The sequence below is a fragment of the Suillus subaureus genome (assembly GCF_016647635.1).
Source record: "Suillus subaureus strain MN1 chromosome Unknown BJ212scaffold_63, whole genome shotgun sequence".
NCBI lineage: Eukaryota > Fungi > Basidiomycota > Agaricomycetes > Boletales > Suillaceae > Suillus > Suillus subaureus.
This window is the reverse complement of record NW_024538619.1, coordinates 112,393-133,545: the sequence shown is the minus strand read 5'-3', so window position 1 is coordinate 133,545 and position 21,153 is coordinate 112,393. Positions and strand designations below refer to the sequence as shown.

The 21,153-nt window shown below is 48.1% G+C and overlaps 5 protein-coding genes across 5 annotated transcripts; 4 read left to right on the top strand and 1 right to left on the bottom strand.

Moving 5' to 3' along the window:
- The first annotated feature begins 2,787 nt into the window (after positions 1-2,787).
- BJ212DRAFT_949529 (uncharacterized protein) lies at positions 2,788-5,061 on the top strand. Its single transcript, XM_041344424.1, has 17 exons — positions 2,788-2,895; positions 2,955-3,168; positions 3,237-3,284; positions 3,342-3,351; positions 3,410-3,429; positions 3,492-3,524; positions 3,577-3,673; positions 3,731-3,753; positions 3,808-3,832; positions 3,889-3,921; positions 3,979-4,055; positions 4,109-4,169; positions 4,219-4,305; positions 4,364-4,474; positions 4,529-4,569; positions 4,634-4,659; positions 4,711-5,061. The coding sequence occupies exons 3-17, from the start codon at positions 3,237-3,239 to the stop codon at positions 4,892-4,894; spliced, it is 876 nt and encodes a 291-aa protein (XP_041186744.1). The 5' UTR covers positions 2,788-2,895; positions 2,955-3,168; the 3' UTR covers positions 4,895-5,061.
- Positions 5,062-5,276: 215 nt separating this feature from the next.
- BJ212DRAFT_1304468 (uncharacterized protein) lies at positions 5,277-7,488 on the top strand (the record flags this gene model as incomplete). The annotated part of the gene is made up of 4 exons (XM_041333616.1): positions 5,277-5,686; positions 5,740-7,085; positions 7,117-7,145; positions 7,267-7,488. 4 exons carry the CDS (start codon positions 5,277-5,279, stop codon positions 7,486-7,488), a joined length of 2,007 nt encoding a protein of 668 aa, XP_041186743.1.
- A 2,192-nt stretch (positions 7,489-9,680) lies between these two features.
- On the top strand, positions 9,681-12,700 carry BJ212DRAFT_1284847 (fungal-specific transcription factor domain-containing protein; the record flags this gene model as incomplete). The annotated part of the gene is made up of 8 exons (XM_041331853.1): positions 9,681-9,754; positions 9,814-9,831; positions 9,887-9,997; positions 10,052-10,699; positions 10,755-10,824; positions 10,879-11,878; positions 11,932-12,135; positions 12,192-12,700. 8 exons carry the CDS (start codon positions 9,681-9,683, stop codon positions 12,698-12,700), a joined length of 2,634 nt encoding a protein of 877 aa, XP_041186742.1.
- Positions 12,701-13,023: 323 nt separating this feature from the next.
- Positions 13,024-15,062, top strand: BJ212DRAFT_1284827 (aspartic peptidase domain-containing protein; the record flags this gene model as incomplete). Its single annotated transcript, XM_041331851.1, has 8 exons — positions 13,024-13,235; positions 13,282-13,334; positions 13,391-13,685; positions 13,735-13,771; positions 13,922-14,191; positions 14,245-14,358; positions 14,419-14,687; positions 14,909-15,062. 8 exons carry the CDS (start codon positions 13,024-13,026, stop codon positions 15,060-15,062), a joined length of 1,404 nt encoding a protein of 467 aa, XP_041186741.1.
- Positions 15,063-16,655: 1,593 nt separating this feature from the next.
- Positions 16,656-19,215, bottom strand: BJ212DRAFT_1395130 (mitochondrial carrier domain-containing protein). Its single transcript, XM_041337167.1, has 8 exons — positions 18,806-19,215; positions 18,718-18,753; positions 18,647-18,657; positions 18,428-18,505; positions 17,639-17,730; positions 17,503-17,587; positions 17,369-17,449; positions 16,656-17,312 (listed from the first exon to the last, which is right to left on the bottom strand). Exons 1-8 carry the CDS (start codon positions 19,161-19,163, stop codon positions 17,148-17,150), a joined length of 906 nt encoding a protein of 301 aa, XP_041186740.1. The 5' UTR covers positions 19,164-19,215; the 3' UTR covers positions 16,656-17,147.
- Positions 19,216-21,153: the final 1,938 nt, after the last annotated feature.

Below are 21,153 nucleotides of genomic sequence, written 5' to 3'. Positions count from 1 at the left end.
TAGCGTGGGAGCTCGAGAGTGGTAGTGGATGGGGTGCGAGGGACGGTTGATAGTCACTAGTTTTTACAACGCTGTTCCTTGTCTCCGAGAAAGTACAGGGTCATCGGGGCATGCCTTGGAATAGCTTGATATTATTGTCTAAAACTTTAGAGGACTGAATGCTGGACCACAACAAGTACTAGGAATATTCGACCAAGCGCATGCCAAGAATGAGAATGAGTATCAAATACCTACGCCACAGTTGTACCAATATTCGGCATAGCGAATTGCAGGTACTACATAGAAGCCTGGGAGCAACGAGTAAGTGAGAGAAAAATGACATGAGATATCGACCGAGTCTATATCGCACGCATCGACGAGGATGAGCATCCTTCGTCGCTGCGCAGGGTCAGGTTCAACTGATGAAGCAATGAGTGAGAAATTGGGGTTGACACAATAGTCATAGTCAATTTGATAAGCTCTTGCAGGTTCTGCCTAGAATTGTGCCGTCTGACAGCAAGGCGATTCTGCCAAATCGATCAGAATCGCGCCTATAAGTATGTGCAGGATATAAGACCTAGCCGTCGTGAGAAAAATGATGTGAGATATCGATCGAGTACATATCGGAAGCATTGACGAGAATAAGCAATCAACCTCTCAACCTTATCGCTGTGCAAGGTCACTGGAGATTCAAATGAGGGCGAAAGATTGGGATGAGAGACTGAGGATTCGAGCGAGCGTTCTGGGTAATGAAGAAGACGAGAATTGTCGATGCCTGCCAGCAGGTTATGATACAATGGTCATAATCAATTGAACACGATCCTGCAGGTTCTGCCGGATTTCTGCCGTCTAATAGCAGTAACAATTCTTCCATATTGTGTCCATTAGTATATACAGGATATAAAAGCTGGTCGTCGTCTTACAGTGTTCCCGCATCCTCAGAGATATTATTCGGGGTCACCCTCAGAAAATTCCATATCACCTTGCACAGAAATGCGTTCTCCCCCCTTGCCGTTATTGCTTTGACAACATATATGTCCGTCAGTGCATGCCAGACTGAGACACAACCTTGCAAAATAGATAAAGATTGCTGCCAAAACTTGTACAAGATGCATTGTAGACCTGATGGCGTGAGTATGAGCAGGTCGCTGTGTAACCAGGATTCAATCACATAACTCAAGAATGGAGGTTTCACCTGCCAGTCGAGGCCGTTTGAAAATTGATATTGAGCCGGCAGCCTGAGGGGCGCGTCGCGAATGTGAGTCATGTTTCTGCTTTTGCTTTGGTATCATGGACCATGAATGGTTGATGGTGTAATGCCTAGTTCGAAGTCGACCAGCACATTTTCTTTTGCTTAAATTTTCGTACTGCTCGAGCAATGTGGATGTTTCAACTTATATGAAAATGATCGATCCACCGTCGTCGTCGAGTCCTGGTGTTGTTGGCAAAACTGGTTGCGCCCGGTCCTCGGCGAAACTCACGCGAATGGAGGGTGGCAAAACTTGGCAGAAGTGCAACTTGATCTAGGAGTCGAATATTGTAGAACATAGGAACGCTTGTGGCACTAGGGTCCAGCACGTCAGTGCGTCGATGCCGCGTCACATGTGAGTACGTGAGTCACGCTACGTCACAGGCCCGTCACGACTGCACCGCGTCATGACTCAAAACCGCTACACAGTACCCCGTCCTACTTAGTACTATTGTCAGTTCTTCTTGTGCAGCGGGTATTCATCAAAAAGTCAGGCTATTATGGAGAAGGAAATTCGTTGTCTGTCGATACCAAACAGACCTATTCTTGCAGCCCACAACATCATTATCGACATCTAAATAGGATGAATTGGCTTTATGCGGAGGGACAAGTTAATCTCCCCTAGTCGGACCATAACAGAAGGAAGACAGTCGTTGCTTCTATGTGGGACAGGTGGACCAGCAACAGTAAGTATCCAGCTTCATACGTACAAGATCAATGGCTATGCCTAGGGTTTTGACATCCGTGTTACGGTTCTTCACATAGAGGTTTATCAGTGACGGCAGTCGAGTTTCATTTCAGCCCCTTTTTTGGATGTAGATGACAAGATCCACTCACTACGCCACTGCGAACATAGTATCAATTCGGTATATCATCCCAGAGAACCCAATGATAGAAAAACATATGTGTGCGTATTCCCTCCATCAGGTTTGACGTGATCGCACATTCGCTGGATTCCCATAGGAGTTTTGGCCGGATGCAATGATGGATTGATACACAGCTGTTGGTGGAGGACATCAGAAATGGCTGATGTGCATACATAGAATCTGTCCAGATCGCGAACTGGTCCGCGTTCAGGTCAAAAGTCTACTCCAGGCAGAACTACCGTTCGTCCGCTCAACTTGATGCCTACGTCCCATATTTTGATTCACAGATACAAACATCAGTTCATATTGCCACGTTGATGCACTCAAACACCAATACTCATCGATGATACATGCAATACTGCATTAAGACAGAAGCTGTAAGTAATGCTGCCGATATCACTGGGTACATCGCACTTCACTGGTTACTGGCCGCCGCAAGGATGAACAAATTCGAAGTTCGAACCCAATTGTTGCCGCATCAGGCGATGCTCGTCATCCAGCCGGTCGGACCTGGCCTTTTGCTGACGGACCGGAAAGATCTGACCCATCTAAGTATCAATCTTTTGCATGTCATGGCGGCTGCCAAAGCTCTTTAGCAAATTTGTGGTCAGTTGATTCCAGTTGCATTTTTGGTATCGTATCAGATGGTCCTCGCTATATGTTTTGGATGATTGCAAAGTCCTACAATTGAAATACGTGGCAGAGTTCCGATAACCTGCTACAATCCGAACAAACCAAAACTGGTGCAACGTGGGTGTCAGGATATAAGCCTGGCCAAGCACCTTGGGAAAACGGCTCAAGGTACGAGTCATATAAAAAAACACAGTTGAATCCGATAATAAAGTTTCTCATAACATCAGTGTCATTAACACTATACATCGGACTGCACAGCGCTAGTGAACGAATATTCTTGTCGCGATCACCATATCATGAGGCGTATCGAATAGGTTTCTATTTTTGCCCTCTTACGTGCTGTGCTAGATTGATCTAAGAGCGCTGCATCCATGATCACGAGTCTCCAGAATCGGGTGGGAAGCTCGATCATACGTGTGTCGGCAACCGTACTTAAGTGGGGTTTGTGGCGACGCTGGTCCTTCTATGACTTGCAGGCAGGTCTAAACGTTTTTATTTTTGTTTCTAAGATGTCTTCTATTTCATTTTCGGAGGTTGCGGATCTGCAGATATCCAAGGCATGCAAAGATCGCAGCTTGATAAACTTGACGTTACTAACTTGATTTCTTATTTAGTTTGCCAATAGTAAGTGCCCTTGGTACGGCCGTGAAGGAGACAGCGACTGACTACGTTGTATCGTCAGTTGGTGCCTTCGCAATTCTCGTAAGCATCGAGTCCATTCATTGCAATACCAGCTCAATCATTGGCTCTGTTCGGCGTCTCAGATATTTGATTTCTGCGTTACATTCCAAGATGAGGTCAAGATTGAAACGATCTGCCCGTGACTGTTATTTTCATCGCTGTCTACAGGTAAAATGGACCTGGTTTAGGTCATGGGATACAACTCGTGTCATTTTTGCCATATCTCGATATGTGCCTTTCATAGGCTCTGGAATGACTGTATATGGTGAGTTACCCACTCTGATTATCCTTATCTTTTGAGTATTGTTGACGGTTATCGTAGCTGCACTGCGTGTCAGCGGGCCGGTAAGCATGCGAAAGAAATGACTTCTAACGATAAGCTGATTGCATGACGCAAAGCCGGCCCCTAGTCTGGCAGAAAACAGTAAGTCGTCACGCCCGGTGGTTAATTGACACTCAACCTGACAACGCGATCTTCAGTCATTCATATCATAAGTATCGTTGCTGCAGAAGGTGCGGGTTGCTCATATCACCCATACCGGGGACTGGGTAGATCATCTTTTTTGATAGGCTTGTTGGTTATTCGGACGTGGGCATTCTGGAAAAAGAGCAAAAGGGTGCTGATTGGATTAGTAGCTTATGGTGCGGTGCGTGTTCCACAGGGCTGGAGCAAGGGCATAGATCTTTAACTTTGCAATAGGTGACAATAATCGCCGCCGTTTCCATGAATGTCTTTCCAAATCACCAGTTGATTTCAGCAGGTGAGTTCGTTCGTATTACCAACACGTGTCGTTTGAATATAGCTATCAGATGTGTCTACTCTACCCGGGCAAGGCGGCTTCGAGTCGTCAAGAAATGCTGCATTGGTATATGCTATCCTGGCACTTTTCGAATGTGGTCAGTTACTATGTAGGGCGTATCGTCGGCCTTCTGACCCACGAGCAAAACTTGGCAGTGATACTGGCCCTCACTACGTATAAGAAATTCAGCGACTACCGGCAAATTGAGAACTCAATCATAACCACCGTTTATGGCGGTAGCATGCTTTACATGTTGTGCATCATTGGTGCGTGGAAATCATTTACTTCAAAGCTATTGTTGTGTAATTCGTTTCACAAAGCCATCACGGTCACCAATGTGATTATTGACGCAGTATTTCCGGTGTGTGTGCATGCCAATTAAACCCCAATCATTTATTGACTTAATTTCTGTTGCTTGGCTGCAGCTTGGCTACACAAACATGTTTGATACGTATGTCACTGGTTGAACTACGACTGCCGACTACGAACTCACTGCATTTAGGTTACAACTTGTCATTCACAGCGTCCTAGGCTCACGAATTATGTTCCACCTTCGGAGTAGTCATGATCATACCTACGAGATGCACCCACCATCGATGTCGATGGTGTCAGAAGTTATACAGTATGGACAACCTTGGCAAATGCAGACGAGCGAGAGAAGGAGTAATGCTAGTAGTGAAGTTTGACGGCATGCAAGCGGGCTTAGATTGTCGTCAAGATTGGACACGCCTTTGTTAAAGCCCACTTAAAATAAAACGTTCATTACAGCTACGAATGTATTTGAATAAGTTCAAAGACTATATATAACTTGCACGGCCCGCAAATGAACGGAAGCAATTCGCCTTCCACCGGATCCGGCCGAAACAATTACTGTTGCATGATGTTGTACGGCACACTCTCATGACATTCCCCTTCTCTTTTGTCCTGCATGACAGCCGAAACAAAGGGAGTGAAACACTCGTATCACTGCATCAAGTTCTACCGCAGAATTGCAACCTTGCTTAAGTAGGCTGAAGTACAATATGAACGGTCAAGTTGACCGCGATCCTCTTCTGCTCTCAATCCACGATGAACTACCAGATTCACCATCCATGTCATATCAACGTCCTCCCAGTTGAGATACTATCATACATATTCACCCTGGCTACCCATGACGTCGTATCCACTAACAATGACTACAAACGAAGATATGAGGTCCCCTTCAATCCCGAAAGTGTCACAATGCCAACTGTACTCGCGTCTGTACACCGCCACTGGAGAAATATCGCACTGTCCACCTCGACGCTGTGGTCAAGCCTCGTAATGAGTCTTGGGCAGGTTGTTCGTGTCAAAGCTGGAACAAATGTGGATGATGAACACGCATATACTACTTTCCTTGATGTGCAGCGCTTGGCCGCTCATATCGCGCGGTCACGAAACTCTTCGGTAGACATCCTTATTGACACTCGAGATCCAGAATGGGACTTTGAAGAGGATGAGTAAGTCATGCTTTGTTTGAACGTCACATCGGTCCCAATATCTTCGCGCTCAGGGAAGAATGTTCAACTCACAATGCGACGTGCTTCCCATATGCCACTTTCATCCCTCAAATCCTCGACCTTCTGTTCCCGCAGATGCATAGGTGGCGTTCGCTTACTGTCCTCAGCGATACGTGGGCACCTCTTCGTGTCGCTCTTGAACGTCTCAGTATGCCCACTCTGACAAAGGGCTCGGGTGCTCCGCACCTTGAGTCTTTAATCCTCATGCGATGCAACGAATTTTTAGGTCACTTGGACACCTTCTCTCCACACTCCCAACATATGTTCGATGGGATACCATTCGCCGCTTTAACGGCCGCGCCTCACCATGATCTCTCTGCACAATCTCACCCCCTTCCGAAGCTCCGAAACCTAACTCTTGTCGGTGTCCACATGAACTGGATGCATTTTTCTCGTTATACTCTTGGCGCAGCCCTTAATAAAAGCTGCATTCAGTCGTTGGAGCTTTCGCAGCACTGCCGTGAAGTTAGGCCGACATTTGATGAGTTTACAGGAATTATTAAGGCTTGTCCTCTCCTGAGAAAACTCGTGATCAGGGTCTCTGGGCCAAGATTTGATGCGGGGGTTCAACGCAGCGATCGTCCGGTCTCGCTTCCCCTGCTTGAAGAGATTCACCTGGGGTATACCAATGTCGAAGATGCTGCCATGCTTCTCAGTCACATCCATGCCCCTAATCTCATCATACTTTCCATCGAGGATGCCAATCACATCGTCAGTCCTGATGACGAGGACTCTGGCCCTCTCCTGACTTATCTCGCAACCGGTTTCCTTGATTTATGTGGCGTCTCCACAGATGGCTCCAGTCATGGACCGTACAGCTACTACTCGGCCAAAGATTCCGTTGCCAGGACGATCAAGACGCCATTTCCACACCTGGAGCGATTATCGCTCAACAGTGTCATTGCATGCATGATTCCGTTCAGTTTCCTGATTGCTGCCATTCCGAAACTGCGTCACCTGTCGCTATGTCGCACCCCAAATGCGCTCGCAGCTTTGTTGCCCATCCAGACTCCTTTTGCAGACGCCTGTACCCGCATCATACCTTGCCGTGCCCTTGAGTCGATCGAAATATTTTGCGCTGAAGAACAGACAAAACACATTCTCGATTTCGTGTTGCGGGAACGCGAGCAGAGTGGTGCACCACGTGTTTGTAACATCAACATACACCTTGAGGTGTGCTCCGCGGATGCCAGTGAGATCGGAGGGTACCAAGCTGTAGAAGATGATGTGGTTGGGAATCTGATCACGTATGGGGAGTGTGTGTCAGATGAGGAAGATCCGTTTGCGCCTGGAGGTGTCTTCAATGATCCCGATTTTGATGAAGCATATCTTTCTTATCGTAAGCATTGCTTTCTGTGTATACTGTACAGCCCTTGGATCTATATTACTTGTGGCACGTGTAATGCGTCGCATAATGTGATTAACCTTGGTGTGAGCGTTAACAATCCATTCACACTTATTTATGCTCTGGGTGCTAGATTTGATGATATCCGGCCGCAGTGCGTACTTAATACGTCAAGACATATCTATGGCCGCATGTCAACATGTCACGCACGAAGGCTTCTCGTATTACACAGATCGCAAGTCAGATACTCACCACTCGAGGAAACCAAGAAACACGCACGGGCTCAACATCCTTGATGTCGGGTATCTTTACCGATGTCATTCGTGTGCGGGGCCTCATGATCAGGCAAGCCCGAAGCATTCGACAAATAACGCAGCCCGGGCGCAGAGTGAAATAGGAGGCCTAAAATGTTTTGCAGGAAATGAACTGTAGAAACGGAATTCACCGATCGAGATTATGCTTCGTCAATGATCATGTGACCAGCGGGTATGTCCATATGAATCAGTGCGCGATTATAGCGCGTGTCACACATGAGAAACTGCAATGAATCATTTCCATTCAATTGAAAGGACGTGTTGGATTTCATCCAGGGTTCAATGAGTCATAAACTTGGAGTAAGTTAACGTTATCCCACAAGCACGTCACAATACAATACGATGACGATTTGTTAACGTACTTTTTTCAAGAGCCGGACTTACGAGACCTTGGGTGGCGTGTAGTCGGGACGTTTCGGAACATCGAAAACGAATATTGTCAAAAGAATTGCGTGATACATACATAGGACAAGTCGTCGGAGATCATCGTCCGTGACATCTCCGAACGATGATGTGACTCGAATTTGCGCCCAATAAGCATGAAAACGAGAGTGTTGCTCTCCTGGTTGCGATCAGGATTGAGAAGTCCGTGATTTGTCGCGCTCGCTCAAAATATACTAGGTGGGGCGCAAAGCTAAATAGAGACTCCGCGTGAATCTTATTTCTTAGGTTTTCAAACTCAGCTAGGATGTAACAACGCTACGTCAAGACTTCTATTGGTCTGACTACTTGAAGACAAGCGTCTGATAGGCTATTTGGCAGCATGATCATGCACTATTGAGAAGGCTGAATGAATCCAGATGACTAGGGTACCAAGATTATCAGGCCGTATGAATTCAGGGTGCCACAAGGAACTACGTGCATGCCTTCAAGAAGGGGCTGCAGATTGAAAGCGCAGGGAGTATCCTCCCAACGTATAGGACATTTCGACCGATGGGCGGTAAAAGTCAAAATTTATGATGACGTAGATTTACCTTGCAGGCACTGACTTTCACAGCATGTTGTTTTCAACCCTTTCAAAGGGTCGCAAGAACTATGCTTGATTAAGGGAAATCGGGCCATCGCATCAGCTTGACGTGTCCATCACTTAACCCCTTTGCTGTTACCTCGTGTGTTGCTTTTAACGGCATTGAAGGCTCGTGGCGCCCATCATATGACGTTGCAACGCCTCGCCTCTGGATGCTGTGAGCACCCATCGACTCGGAAGTCGCAGGATGCGTGTAATTCGGCCCATCATCCGGGTATGTTTCGGTCTCTCGACTTTGCTCTCTTTGGTGTTGCATGAGTTCATGATGAATCGGTTCATTGTTGAGATACCGCGCTGTTCACGATGGGTATATCTTCAACCTGATGTCGTTAGCGTTAATTTCTTTGTAACCATACACCCCAGATTTACGTTAGACGACACGTCGAAGCCTGTCGAAGGATGTGTTAATGGTTCAGGTTCGTAGGACATTTATTGAGCGCTTTTAGCGTGGCGGGTCAAGGATGACGCTGTATCAGCCAATGAACGTTAACGATGATGGCCTACCAACGTAACATTATGAAAGAACTTTAAAATGATGTGTTAGCTCCAGACCTGACTCGAGTTATGCTGTGTGCCAGAAGCAGAGCACCCTGAGACAAAGTTCAAATCGGGCAACGTTATAGCGTCCCTTACCTCGGGTGTTATTACCTCTCGGACGTGGTCCTTGATAATTTCAGGCAGGGGGGATACCTCAGAACAGAAAGGTGGGGATTTTACAACACCTTGACAGCACCCGTTGGAACTTTGGGTAGAACACATGTCCGCGGAGTTGTACAGTAGCGCTGAGTTGCCTGGAGTACTGAGGACTCGGGTGCCTCAGACTTGTCAGATGTTCCTCGTAGTAATTTTGCACAGCGGTGTAATGTTGACAGTGGTACATGTGGCTTTTTCAATCTGCCCTGTTTAGCTGTGTTAAATTTTAATGATGGTTACTGGTCAGCAGGAGGATTGAACTTTGCACCTGTAGGATGAATGATGTCGATCTTCACTTCATGATGCGATCTGTAGAAACATCGAGACCCTGACCCTACTCGGTCCGGATGAACAACAAATGTACAAAAGTGATTGGACGTCCCCAGGAACAGACCGGGGGCCACGATTTCCCGATATGGTAGGTATAGTTAACTGCCGATACGGGCCGGCCATGGGAAGGATCATGGGGCAACAAAGTCCGTTGAACTTGTTCTGATACTTATTCCAGGCAGTCTAGTCATTGAATTCACTTCTTCAACTCTCATCTTTAAAAAAATGTCTCCAGCTCAAGAGGAGCAAGAAAAGGCTTCGACATCCATCCTGAAGGAGAGACGATTCAAGTTGAGTAGGTCAGTCGTGCTCTCAGTCTTTCAGTGTACCGATTCACTCACCTCGGGTTATCTCTCAGAGCGTGTGATCGCTGTCGGTGAGTGCTTACTACATCTTTTATCTGTGACCAGCCATCGCTGACGATATTTCAGTCGAAGGAGAATCAAGTGTGATGAGGGTCATCCGTGTCAAGCTTGTCTCACCGCTAATTCACCATGTACGTTTGAAGAACCAGGAAAGCGAACACATCCTCATAAGTCAAAGTTCGTGGGGTATACATCTTGTCCCTGATACAAATACTCATTATCGGCTTGCAGAAGAACTGCGACGCTAGAAGATAGGATGCATCACCTCGAGACTCTCATTCAAGCGATCCCTCCTGCAGTTTTCGCTGCCGGAGGTGCGGGCGCATCTGCACTCACCTCCTCCCAATTGCTATCTTCAGATAACATCGCCAGCCCTTTGGCGTCCTTCGCCTCGGCAAACCACAACTTTCCCTCGGGCGTCCCACCCCCATCTTTGCACGTTTTCCCACTTACCAATCCGTCTACCCACTTCAGAGCATCTCCGCCCATGAACTCTCCGCGAGCTCAAAGTCCGAACACTGCATTTTCCTCGATGCTTGGTCAGTCATCTCATACCCCAAATGCATCAAATTGCGAACAACCGGAAGAGACATCACGCATGTTTATATCGGCTTCCTATCTGTACTTCGATGATGAAGGCTACACTCGTTGGCAAGGAGAGACTTCTGGTCTTCCTCTATTAGACCTTTTGGTCGAAAATCACACTCCAGTCAAGTCTGAAGCTGAGAAGGGCTCACCAGATCCAGCATGGGCAAATCCATCTTCTCATACCTCCAACCCAACTTGGTTTCCCAACAGGACACCCAGACGCACCGACGTCAATCCTGAAACATTATGGCGCCTTATCACTTCGTATATAGTTCCAGAACTTATGGACAGGTAGATTTTCTATCTTTACTTTTTAATCTCGCTTGTACTGATATTGCATCATCAGTCTAGTTCAATGCTATTTATGTACTTCTTATTACCTGCTGCCTTTCCTACATGTTCCGACATTTTTGGCGGTGCGTGACATTCACATAGTATGCTTCCCGTGCTCACACGAATCACAATCTCAGGACTATGGCAATCCCAGAAAGTGGGGTGAGCCCGGGTTTGCGGCCTTTATCGTAGCTATATGCTGCCTTGCTTCCCGTCACATCGATGACCCGAGAGTACGGTCGGATCCCAGTGATGGCATCTCTGCCGGCACCCAGTGGTTCGAATTGTTTGGACGGCTACGTACTCTTCCAATCGCGGACCATCCTACATTGTACACTATCCAGGCCGATCTAATCGCCGCGGTTTACGCTGTTGGGCTGGGAAAACTCTCAAAAGCAGCAGCACTCTTATCAGAGGCTATCACTGTGTCGATCGATACTGGCCTGCATCGATCGGCCGACACCTATGACCTCTTTAATCCCATCGAGGACGAAGTCCGTAAGCGTACATTCTGGTGCGTATACCTATGGGACAAACAACTGTCTGCCCACTTTGGCCGTCCCCCAATGATTCGCCTTCGGGACACCGACATTGGAGAGCCTACCGTTGTAGATGACGAGTTCATCACGCATGATGGGATACTCTCGCAGCCCGCAGGAACGGAGAGCCGTATGAGTGCATTTATCGCCTCCGTGAGGATCATGGTTGTAATGGAGTCGGTGTTGGACATACCGCCTTCACGCGACCGGACAGGTGATTCTTCTCCATTCTTGTTACGCGCCGCAGGCGTGTTGTCTGGTCATGTACGTCCGAAGGACCTACGCGAAGAGGAGGCATTGCTGGACGAAATTCGCCGATCAATACCTCCGTATTGGGCGCATACGTCGGCAACATTGGCGAGTGATGATGTGATTAGGGTCACCCAGGCCGTGCGTTTGCACTGCGCTGAGCAGTATGTCAGGATGTTGATCCATCGACATCGCTTCTCAACTTTTGTGGCGGAGAGGGCATATAGTGCATTAATGGAGGAGGATCCCGTGGATGTAGAGAAGGAGGAGATGAGTGCCGCGCAGTCGTGTGCGCTGCAGATCATCTCGTCGCACATGCAGGTAGCGGGGAAGGGGTTGATGACGTATTGTAAGTGTTCTAATTATGGATCTTGTCTTGCATTGGTTAATCATTTGTGTCAGATGGTGTGCATGTCATTCACCAGCTCACGCAAGCAGGAAGGACGCTTATCACCATATTGATTAACTGCAAGAGCGAAAAACTTCAACGCTTGATTCAGCCTGCGCTTGAAGCGCTTCGATCGTGTGTTGGGTTATTAAGGCGATTCAGTGGGCGATACGTGTGTGGACAGAGATCAGGGGATCTCATGGAAGAATTTTGTCGCTGTAAGTTCCTTGTCCCTGATGTCAGTGGATCCCCTTGGCTAATGCATGTGACTAAGTGACTCAAATTCCTCTGGAGCCTTCTCGCCCAGAAGGTCAGGAACAGTCAAGTTCGCGTCCCCCCTGGATAAGACCCATCCGAAAGAAGACGCCCAGCGTTGCTGCCAAGGGTGCAGGCAGTGACGGTGGATCTCAACATAGTAGTCCTGAGGCTTTTTCGCCCTCCGACTTCTTCGTAGACCCTACCCTTGGAGCCACAAGCCCACAAACGATACCGCAGAGCGCTTTTTCGCCTGCACCTGTGCCACCATCATCACGATATCCACGGCGGTTGTCGCTTTCGGCACCGAGTTTTATGGAACCAGGTGGCATGGATATGGATGCGTCTGCGGGGATGTATTTGTCGTCACCGGCAGATATGATGAATATGTTCGGGGACGGGTCGGTGGATGTTGCGACGCTTTTCTCGGGCGCGTCTGATTTCAATATGGGTCAACATCTTGCTGACCCACATGATCCGTTGTACGGGCACATGAATGGGGGGAATAATTTAATCGCGTCCCCTTGAAGCGGTCGCATTGTCTTACGTAGTGGAGCTGTATGATTTATTGCAGGCTTTTCTATTACTGTATTCTCGTTACTGTTTCCCCGTATTACACCCCTTTCGCAAGACATCGATACTTGCTCGATGGCTTGGGAAAGTTAGAAGAGCAGTATTGAGTAATTCCAAGTCTCCTAGAGAGACGCGATCACGTGCCAGTGAAAGAAAGGACCGCGCCCATTCGAAACAACATTAAAGACATTACTCACTCTTGTCCCTTCAATCTGAATTTCTGGCTGAAATCCGCTGTGGCCAATTCGACTGGCGACTTGGCGATCCGTGCCCCGGGAATGCACAAGCGCATACGGTTCATTCTTGCGGCGTTCAATCTCTTGTACTCCGCCGCCGCCGAACTTGTTTCGAGGAATTCCAGTTATTCTCTGCATGGTGCGAAGCGAATGCAGGGCGGTTTGCACTTACCCTTGAGCCGGAGGCTTATTCCTAAACGGATCGCGCTCAATGCGGACACCGGCGTAGCGGGACTTGGGGATTTTTTTGATGTGTGAGTCTACAGGCAAGACTCTTTTTCTTGACTGACGCTCCGCCAGGACGTATAGTGTCCTTATAGACATCGGCGGCACAACATTGCCTGTTGTCCTAGGTGAGCCTTTAGATTTATAGCAGGGGCATTGCATCTGAGGGTGAGGAGCGCACAAGATACGGGTTCCTCGGACTTGTGGGTACTGTCCAACACATGCCAGGGAACATGCTCCTCAGCAAATACGACTCTTTACCCACCGAACACGTTCCATGATATGGGCCTGGATGCAACCATAGTGTACGGCGATTCGAAGACTGGCACGTATGCGAGAGGGATTATCGGATATGACGCGGTGTCGCTGGCGGGTCTTACTTTGCAAGATCAGTATTTCGCAGCGATCAATGATACCAATACGTCCGTGGTTCAGACCAGGTGCTCTGGGATCTTCGGACTCGGTTTTCCTCTCAACAGGTGAGCGACTTCCCTGAGACAAGATACGCGCCGTACTGATAGTCTGGAGTGTGATCTGGACCGATATGTTCCTGAACCAACGTCAGGTTTCGAGACGACGAAGTCTTCGTCGTGATACAGTTTCGCGTATCACTGCCATGCGTAGAAATTACGTAAATCGCTGGTTTAACGAGTCCATTCTCGGAATTTTCTCGTCTCGACATACCGATCCTCCCTCTTACCAATCTATGCCTCAGCAGAAACGTCGGACGACGACCTCGTCCGCTATCATTTCTTCTTTCGGAGTATCCGGTCCGTTTATCCCTCGCCTTGCTTCGCTCGGAGGGCTTGCCTCACCCATGTTCGCGATTGCGCTGCAGCGAGATACAATCGAAATTGGGGGGAACGAAGGCATGCTCTCGATAGGTGGACTGCCGCCTGGGGTCCAAAACGAAAGCCTGACATGGGTTCCTGTGCGTAAATATACGCTTCAACAAGACGGCCTGACACAAGATACCTCCCTCGAGGTACGTTCCACCTCGGAGTATTGTCCATCAAGCAGTTAATCCGCCCGCCCAAGGCATATCCCATTGCTTGGGAGATCCCAGTAGACGATGTCTTTCTTGACGGCGTGAAACTTCCGCGGTCACAGTTATCTTCTAGTAATATCTCGCTGTCAGCGCTGATTGACACAGTTCGTCATCCAGAGTCCACTAACTCTCACCTAATTTCCGGTTCTAACACCTCTTTGCAGGGCAATTCTTTAATTCGTGGTCCACCTGACGTCATTTCGTACATCCAGAACATGCTGGGGGGACCTCACTTTGCCTGTTCTATCTCTCATACACTGGCATTCCAGATTGGTGGTCGCATGTTCCCTGTCGACCCAAGAGACTTCATCAACCAGGTGCGCTCGGGAAACGCACAGGTGTGTGGGGCGAATCTTGCACAAACTGATGTGCCTGTTCTCGGTGGGGGTGGATACCTGTACAGCTGGAGTCTAGGGGATCCGTTTCTGAAAGGGTGAGTTGCAGTCATATATGTATTTGCTTGCAGCTGTGGATATAGAGCGGACGGATACATACGGAGTTCCTCTGAGTCGGGTATTCCAAGCGAGTTATGTCTGGAGCTCCGGCTCACCGTGGTGACCCACTGAAAATATGGGGCGGAGACCCGTCTGTTTATTTCTTACTCCTTCGGCTGTCTTTTAGGTTTGTTGTCCCAGACCACTCATTTCTTGCTAGCGTACTCGCAGCGTTCTATTACGGCTCTTTCACAGAACTTTCGCAAGACCCTCCGCGTATCGGGCTCCTATCTACCGTTCCTTCTGATGCCGGCCAACGCTTAGAGGATGCTATCTCAGCAGCATCTGAAGAACAGTACGATCTTCCTGGTTAGTTCTCGATACATTCTATCTTGGTAGACGGTTCTATCATTCTCTTGCAGGAACGCAGATGTTGCCGCCGTCTTCCCTTTCTTCTCAACTGAGCACCGGAATTGGTGGGGTCCCTCTGGCAACTCCTCTTCCCGGATCTGTTCATGATGTAGGCGGGAGAACCCAAGCTGGGCAGGCAAATGGTGCACGAAGGGGCATGCAGGTGGGCTCTGCCGCTACGTTGTGGTGTTCATTTTTCACTTTAGCGATGTGGACATTTTCAAGAATGTTCGCATGAACGTCATGTTTAATCTGTATCAGCGATTCGCATTCTCAAGTCTTTGGCATTTGTATCATGTACCTTGCATTCGATATATTGTAGCCTATCTACCCGCATACGATTCTCATTTCTATTGCCTGATTATCGCAAAAATGACAGCCGCAAACTATCTCAGCGTGTGGCAGATCTATTTCCTTTCCTTTCCTGCAACTCTAACGAGTGCTCTTGTCGGTTCTAGTTTCAAGAACTAATATGTTTTCATAAATAATAGTAAGTACGTACATAGAGCCCTTGGGGAAGGTGCTTGTGTAGCTTAGTCAGCAACGTAGAAGCAGGCTTGCTCCTGGTCTGGACTCTGTACGTTACGGTACTGTACGTATACTGCCAGTCTATTGTAGCATGCCAGTGGGAGAGTTTGGTTTCGTTCCAACTTTCGCCGTGATGCTTATTTGGGTTATTTTGGCGTTTAGGTGATAGCCCAGAACGTTGCAAGTTTACTTCAAGTCGAAGCTTGACAGTCGTTCAGCAGTTTTTTTTCGTTCTTCAGTCACATCTATCACTAATGCACAGATCTACGACCAATGTATCCTTCAGCTGAACACTGCGCTAATAGCCTAATGGAAGGATTCCACGACTGTCTTCCTGCCATTGGTTTACCTAGGTGGGACTAAACTTGTGACAAACTCGCTTCATTAGACAGGCTGGTCACGAGTCTCAAAGGAGACTACTTGCTCCACATACGCCATTCGTGCGACAGTTTGTACTTACCTTGGACTAGCAACTCCTTTTTTATTACGCCTGCGGTCGGCCGCATTGATACCCCTGAATCGATGCTTGAGCTTCTCGAAGTCACCGCCAAGACTGTTTCATCACCCACAGCAAGTTCTGGCATGTTCGTACATTTCTAGTATATTACGGACATTTCTGGGAGATGTGGGAAATGTATGCCAGCCTCTCAAGCGGACTGCCGAGGAACCGATTAACGACCGTTCGTCATGTGGTCTGGAATTCTGTCGAAGTTGCTAAAGATCCGGCAGGGTCGCGACCAAAATGTTCCTGGTGTGTCCGATCCGATCCAGCCAGTGGCCGAAGGAGAACACGACTAGAGTGAGTGGCAAGTGCCTCGATGCAGGGCTACACTACGCGAGAGGACGACAGCTCACAGGGGATTGGTGTTGACATGGACACGAAAATCTGCATAGCCTATGTATCGTCAAGTCAACCCCGAGTGGAGAATGGTTAATTCACAGATCATGAAAATAAGGCAGCAACGTGGGTCCACAGATCAAAATCAAACGTTTGAACACGTAGACAATAAGGAGCACGAGAGAGCTCGCCCGGTGGCTTAATGAGTGTTAGAGTTACTACAATGTGGGTACTTGATTGATACCGTTTTACTAATCTCTCTCCTGGTTGAGTGTAGCCTCCCCTGAGCCCCCTCTGACATAAATGATTCTTCTGATCGACAGAGGCCTCCGACCTCCACCTAACGTTATAACACGACTGATCACCCAATTCTCATCGTCATGCTAGCCACGATAACAACAACAAAAAACCCCAACCTCAATAACACTAAATACGGCCCCATCTCCCAACAACACAAGACAAATTCCACAAAAGTGCGTTAAGCAACTAAGGTAAAATACAAAATCACGGCGTAGCGAAAAAAGCCATGCAATGATATAATCTAGCGAGCGCAGAAAAATCAAAGATCAACAACTGACAGTACTTCCGCTCCATGATATCTCCAGGATAGATCTATGCGTGGTATCGCACACATGGTCCCTCCAAGCAACAAATCCACATCCATATTCAGATATTTTGATCATTACAACGATCCACGCTTCCAATCGACCAAGTTTTTCAGTTGCTCGAGGGTTAGGAAAATGAGGATTGTGGTGGGCTGGAGACGCGACCATGCGGGGAGCCAGCCTTTGAACATGAACATCGGGCCTTCAGTCGCTAGAGAGGAGCGGATCACTCCAAGCGTTGACTTTAAGTGTCTTAGTGTTACACGTGGACGATTAATCGCAAAGAAATGAGACTCACGCTTGATCCGGGCCCAGATGCGTTCATAATACGGCTTTTTAGCACGTCCGCGGGTGAGCAAATGGTTGTTGCAACCGTTCCCTGAAAATGAATTTGAGGCGAAATTGTAGGAAATAAGCAGAAGCGGAACGTACTGCTGCGAAACTGGCTGTGAAATGACAAGCGATGTTGTCATCGAAGTATTTTGTCTTCAGGAGCTCAGCCTTGAAGAAGTCGTACCTGAATACACATTAGACATGACATGGGTAAGGCGATGAGAGGGCGACTTGCGAAGCCAGTTGACTGGAGTTCATCAAGATGCTCCGGAAGACATTTGGGCCCACACCTCGCGCAAGCGATGATGGGCCCTCCTCGCGGACCATCTGCAATCATGACGTCAGTACCTCGGACTCGGAATAAACACGATCGGATGTCAGGGATAATCTAAAACAGAACGAAAGTGGATATGCAAAGGTAAGCAGAGGAAAGAAGTAGCATAACATGGTCTTCTATTGATAAGTTGCACACTGCGGTTCCAAATTGGTATTCGCCAGCCTCCTTCGAGGGATCAGCAAATTGATGACGTCGAAAAGCTAATGAGGCATATAAACCCATAAATCCATGTGCCCATCCGTGATGCATTGTGACCTGGCCATCGATACAGCGCGCTTTCTGTATACCATGGCGCAGGGTCGTCGCGTACAAATCAGAAGCGAAAGATTGACATGAGCAAGCGTGCGAGCGCGGGTGGATGCTCGGCACAACAATAATACCATAAGGTTGCACAAGGAGTGACGAAAATTGCGGAGTAGGCAGGGTAGGAGATAGAACGGCGCATGGGAGTATAAAGATGAGCAAGCGAGGCAGAATACACTCTTTCGCGTTTCCATCCTCCCGTCACTGCTACGTGGTCAGGTCAAATTCGTATGACCTTGTGTATCTGAACTCGCGCAGTGACGCCCCACGATAATACTGTCCTTGGGACAAAGTCGACACTAACACGAACACTTATGACCAAGATGAAGAAACAACAAACACGGAACCGCACAGGGCACGTCTAAACCTAGGCATGACACTTACTCTGAATAATGCGTCAAAGCAGTGCTTATAGTTAAACCGCTTTTCGGGTGGTTTTGCGAAGTCTCCTTGCAGACGGACCTGATAAATATGGCGCGATTTGAATAACAGGGGGGCGAGGACGTTCCGGGCGGGAGCGGAAATCATGGTTCGATATTGGAATAGTCACGTAATGGAGAGCAGATGTGAGCACAAGGCAAGGTAGTAGAGCACGACACACACCATAACGACCTCTGATCAAGCAAAATCGCTGCTCAGCGTACGAGGTCACAATATATGTCATCAACACTTACCGCCGGGATTGCCCACGACACCCGCGATGGAGCCAGCTAACTCGGTTCTCAATAATATCGATCGTACGATATAAGATTTCGTACTCACCCATGACACCTGCTGTGGCGAGAACCCATGCAGGGCTTTGGGGTGTCGCTCCCAAGAGCTTCTTGCTCTCATCATACGCCCAAAAGCGACACAAGCTGTAGCTCATCTGGCGCATCCATGTTCCAGTGATACCATCGAAAAGTCCCCGGGCGCCGGCAGTGCGGACAGTCTTCTTTATGGAATCTATCATACCCTTGTCACCCGACGCCTGAAGGCGGACCTTGGTAAGGTCAAGAGGGTGGGTGATGGAAGCAGCAATTGTTGCTGCAAGACCACCGAGGTAGAAGGGGTAGGGCTGCTTCTTGGGCTTCGAGACCACAAGAGGTGTCGAAGGAGGTGCTACAGCTTGTACGGACATGGTGGTTTGTGAGAGAGGATGTTGGGTTCAATTGGAGTGAACCGGGCGTAACTAGTTCTTCCGATTTGAAGGACTATCAATAGGGGAATATTCGCTGACTAAGCTTCAATACTCATGTGACCATCGCCAGGCATTCCTGTCGAGCTGCCCCTTCTTTAACTCGATCATCTAGACATTCAAATGCTTTACAATGATCTTCAAGGCTTCACAGTCTGCTTATCGTAGGCGCTCTGTTGTTATTACAGAACCCTGCAAGACCCTTGGCTTCGACGTTCAACTGCTGTTGCCACATTGCAAATCGTGTGATTGTTCTTCCCCTTCTATACCGTCCCGTCATCTTCCGGCTCATAATTCGACTTTATTACGGCTCTCCGCATTTTCCTTCATCTTTTGGCCACCATCGATAGCATAAAATTCTAAGCTATCTTTGATCCTCTCTTCCTTGCCCCCCGTCTATTGAGATAATCTCTTCCATCTTGAGCCTATAATCATATTTGTCACAGTACGCTCTGCCTTCTTCTATCCAGAGCTAGCTCTATGATATTGAACCGTGGGTTTGAGTCTTTGAGAACGGCGCGCGACGAGGTACCAAAGCTCACGCACACTCTTGCGTGTACGGTGCGATTATTGCGGCTCACGGTGCGTGCGATCCCTGGTGCGCATAGCAAGTGAGGGAAGGCTCTATTGTCATTCGGTATGTTTTGCAAGTGGTATGAGACAATTCACTCGATCGTAGCAATTAATTTCACCTTACCGTCAATCTTGGACGTGTCGGTACGAAATCTACCCACATTCTCAACATCGGCCTCGAACTCTCACGCCGTGAGTCCCATTGCAGTCGTTTTGGACTCTTGACCTTCGGTCAGGTGCCATTTGTTCCCTGTGCTTGCCCTTGGCGTCCCATTTATGGATGGATTTCGTTCCAACTTGAGGGCATTTCCCAACTCACGTATAGCGGATGTGACCATTTCCCTTATTCTGAGCAAACCGTTGCTGTGCAAGGGTGCTCAGAATGATGTGAATGGCGCATCATCCTGCGTTTGTCTTTGACTTGACCATATGATTAGACCAAGTGTTGTATTGAATTTGTTATTACGAGCAGAACACTGAATAATTCGTGTCATCCATCCACGCTCCAACGGTCCCGGTCAATCCTGAGAAGAAGAAAATATCTCCAAATGTTGAGTACTTTTCATTGATATTGACCCCGCCAGCTGATGGGGTACTCACGTATTCACAGCACCAATTCTCAGTGCACGTACATACCTGGCTCACATTCATACTTGACGCAACCCTCCTCATCCCTCTGTCGGCGCATAACCATCACAATCATAATTGCGGGCTTGCGACTGCGAAATGACGTCCCGCGCCAAACCATCGAGCGGCATTAATTCATCAACAGTTAATTGCTCAAATTCTTCACTACTTCTCCACTGCGAAGACACACGGTCGGGCGCCATCATTATCAATGTGGGTATTCCCTGGCATACATGTGCACACTTGAATGCTAGACAATACACACAATAAAGAGCTCCCACCCAAGTTTCAACAGAGCTTGTCATCTTTTAGCCGCACCTTGTTCTGATGTCGGCTATTGTTCAAGATGGAGAGGCCACGAGGACGAGAGTGAGAACAAGCCCGGAAGCAACACCTATATCAAGGCGGGTCGTGTTACAACCGGAAGACGTCACGCGTGGTTTGTTTCCCTCAGAAGTAATGAAAGTTCGCCATCTTCAACACGCGCTTTGTTTTTTGTCATCGTAGATGAAAACTAGAACTGAGCGCTGATGTCTCCGTTGGGAGCCGCAATGAACGCTGATAGACAGGCAAGAATGACCTTGCCGTATATGCGGCACTCAACGCGACGCATTTGCTATTTGTGGCGTCTTCTATACATTCAAGTTATTGCCCGAATGTATCGATGAGCGCAATCTCGGTACCCGGGCCCGTGAGCATATGATAGGTTAAGGAGTTACTAAGTCAAGACTCC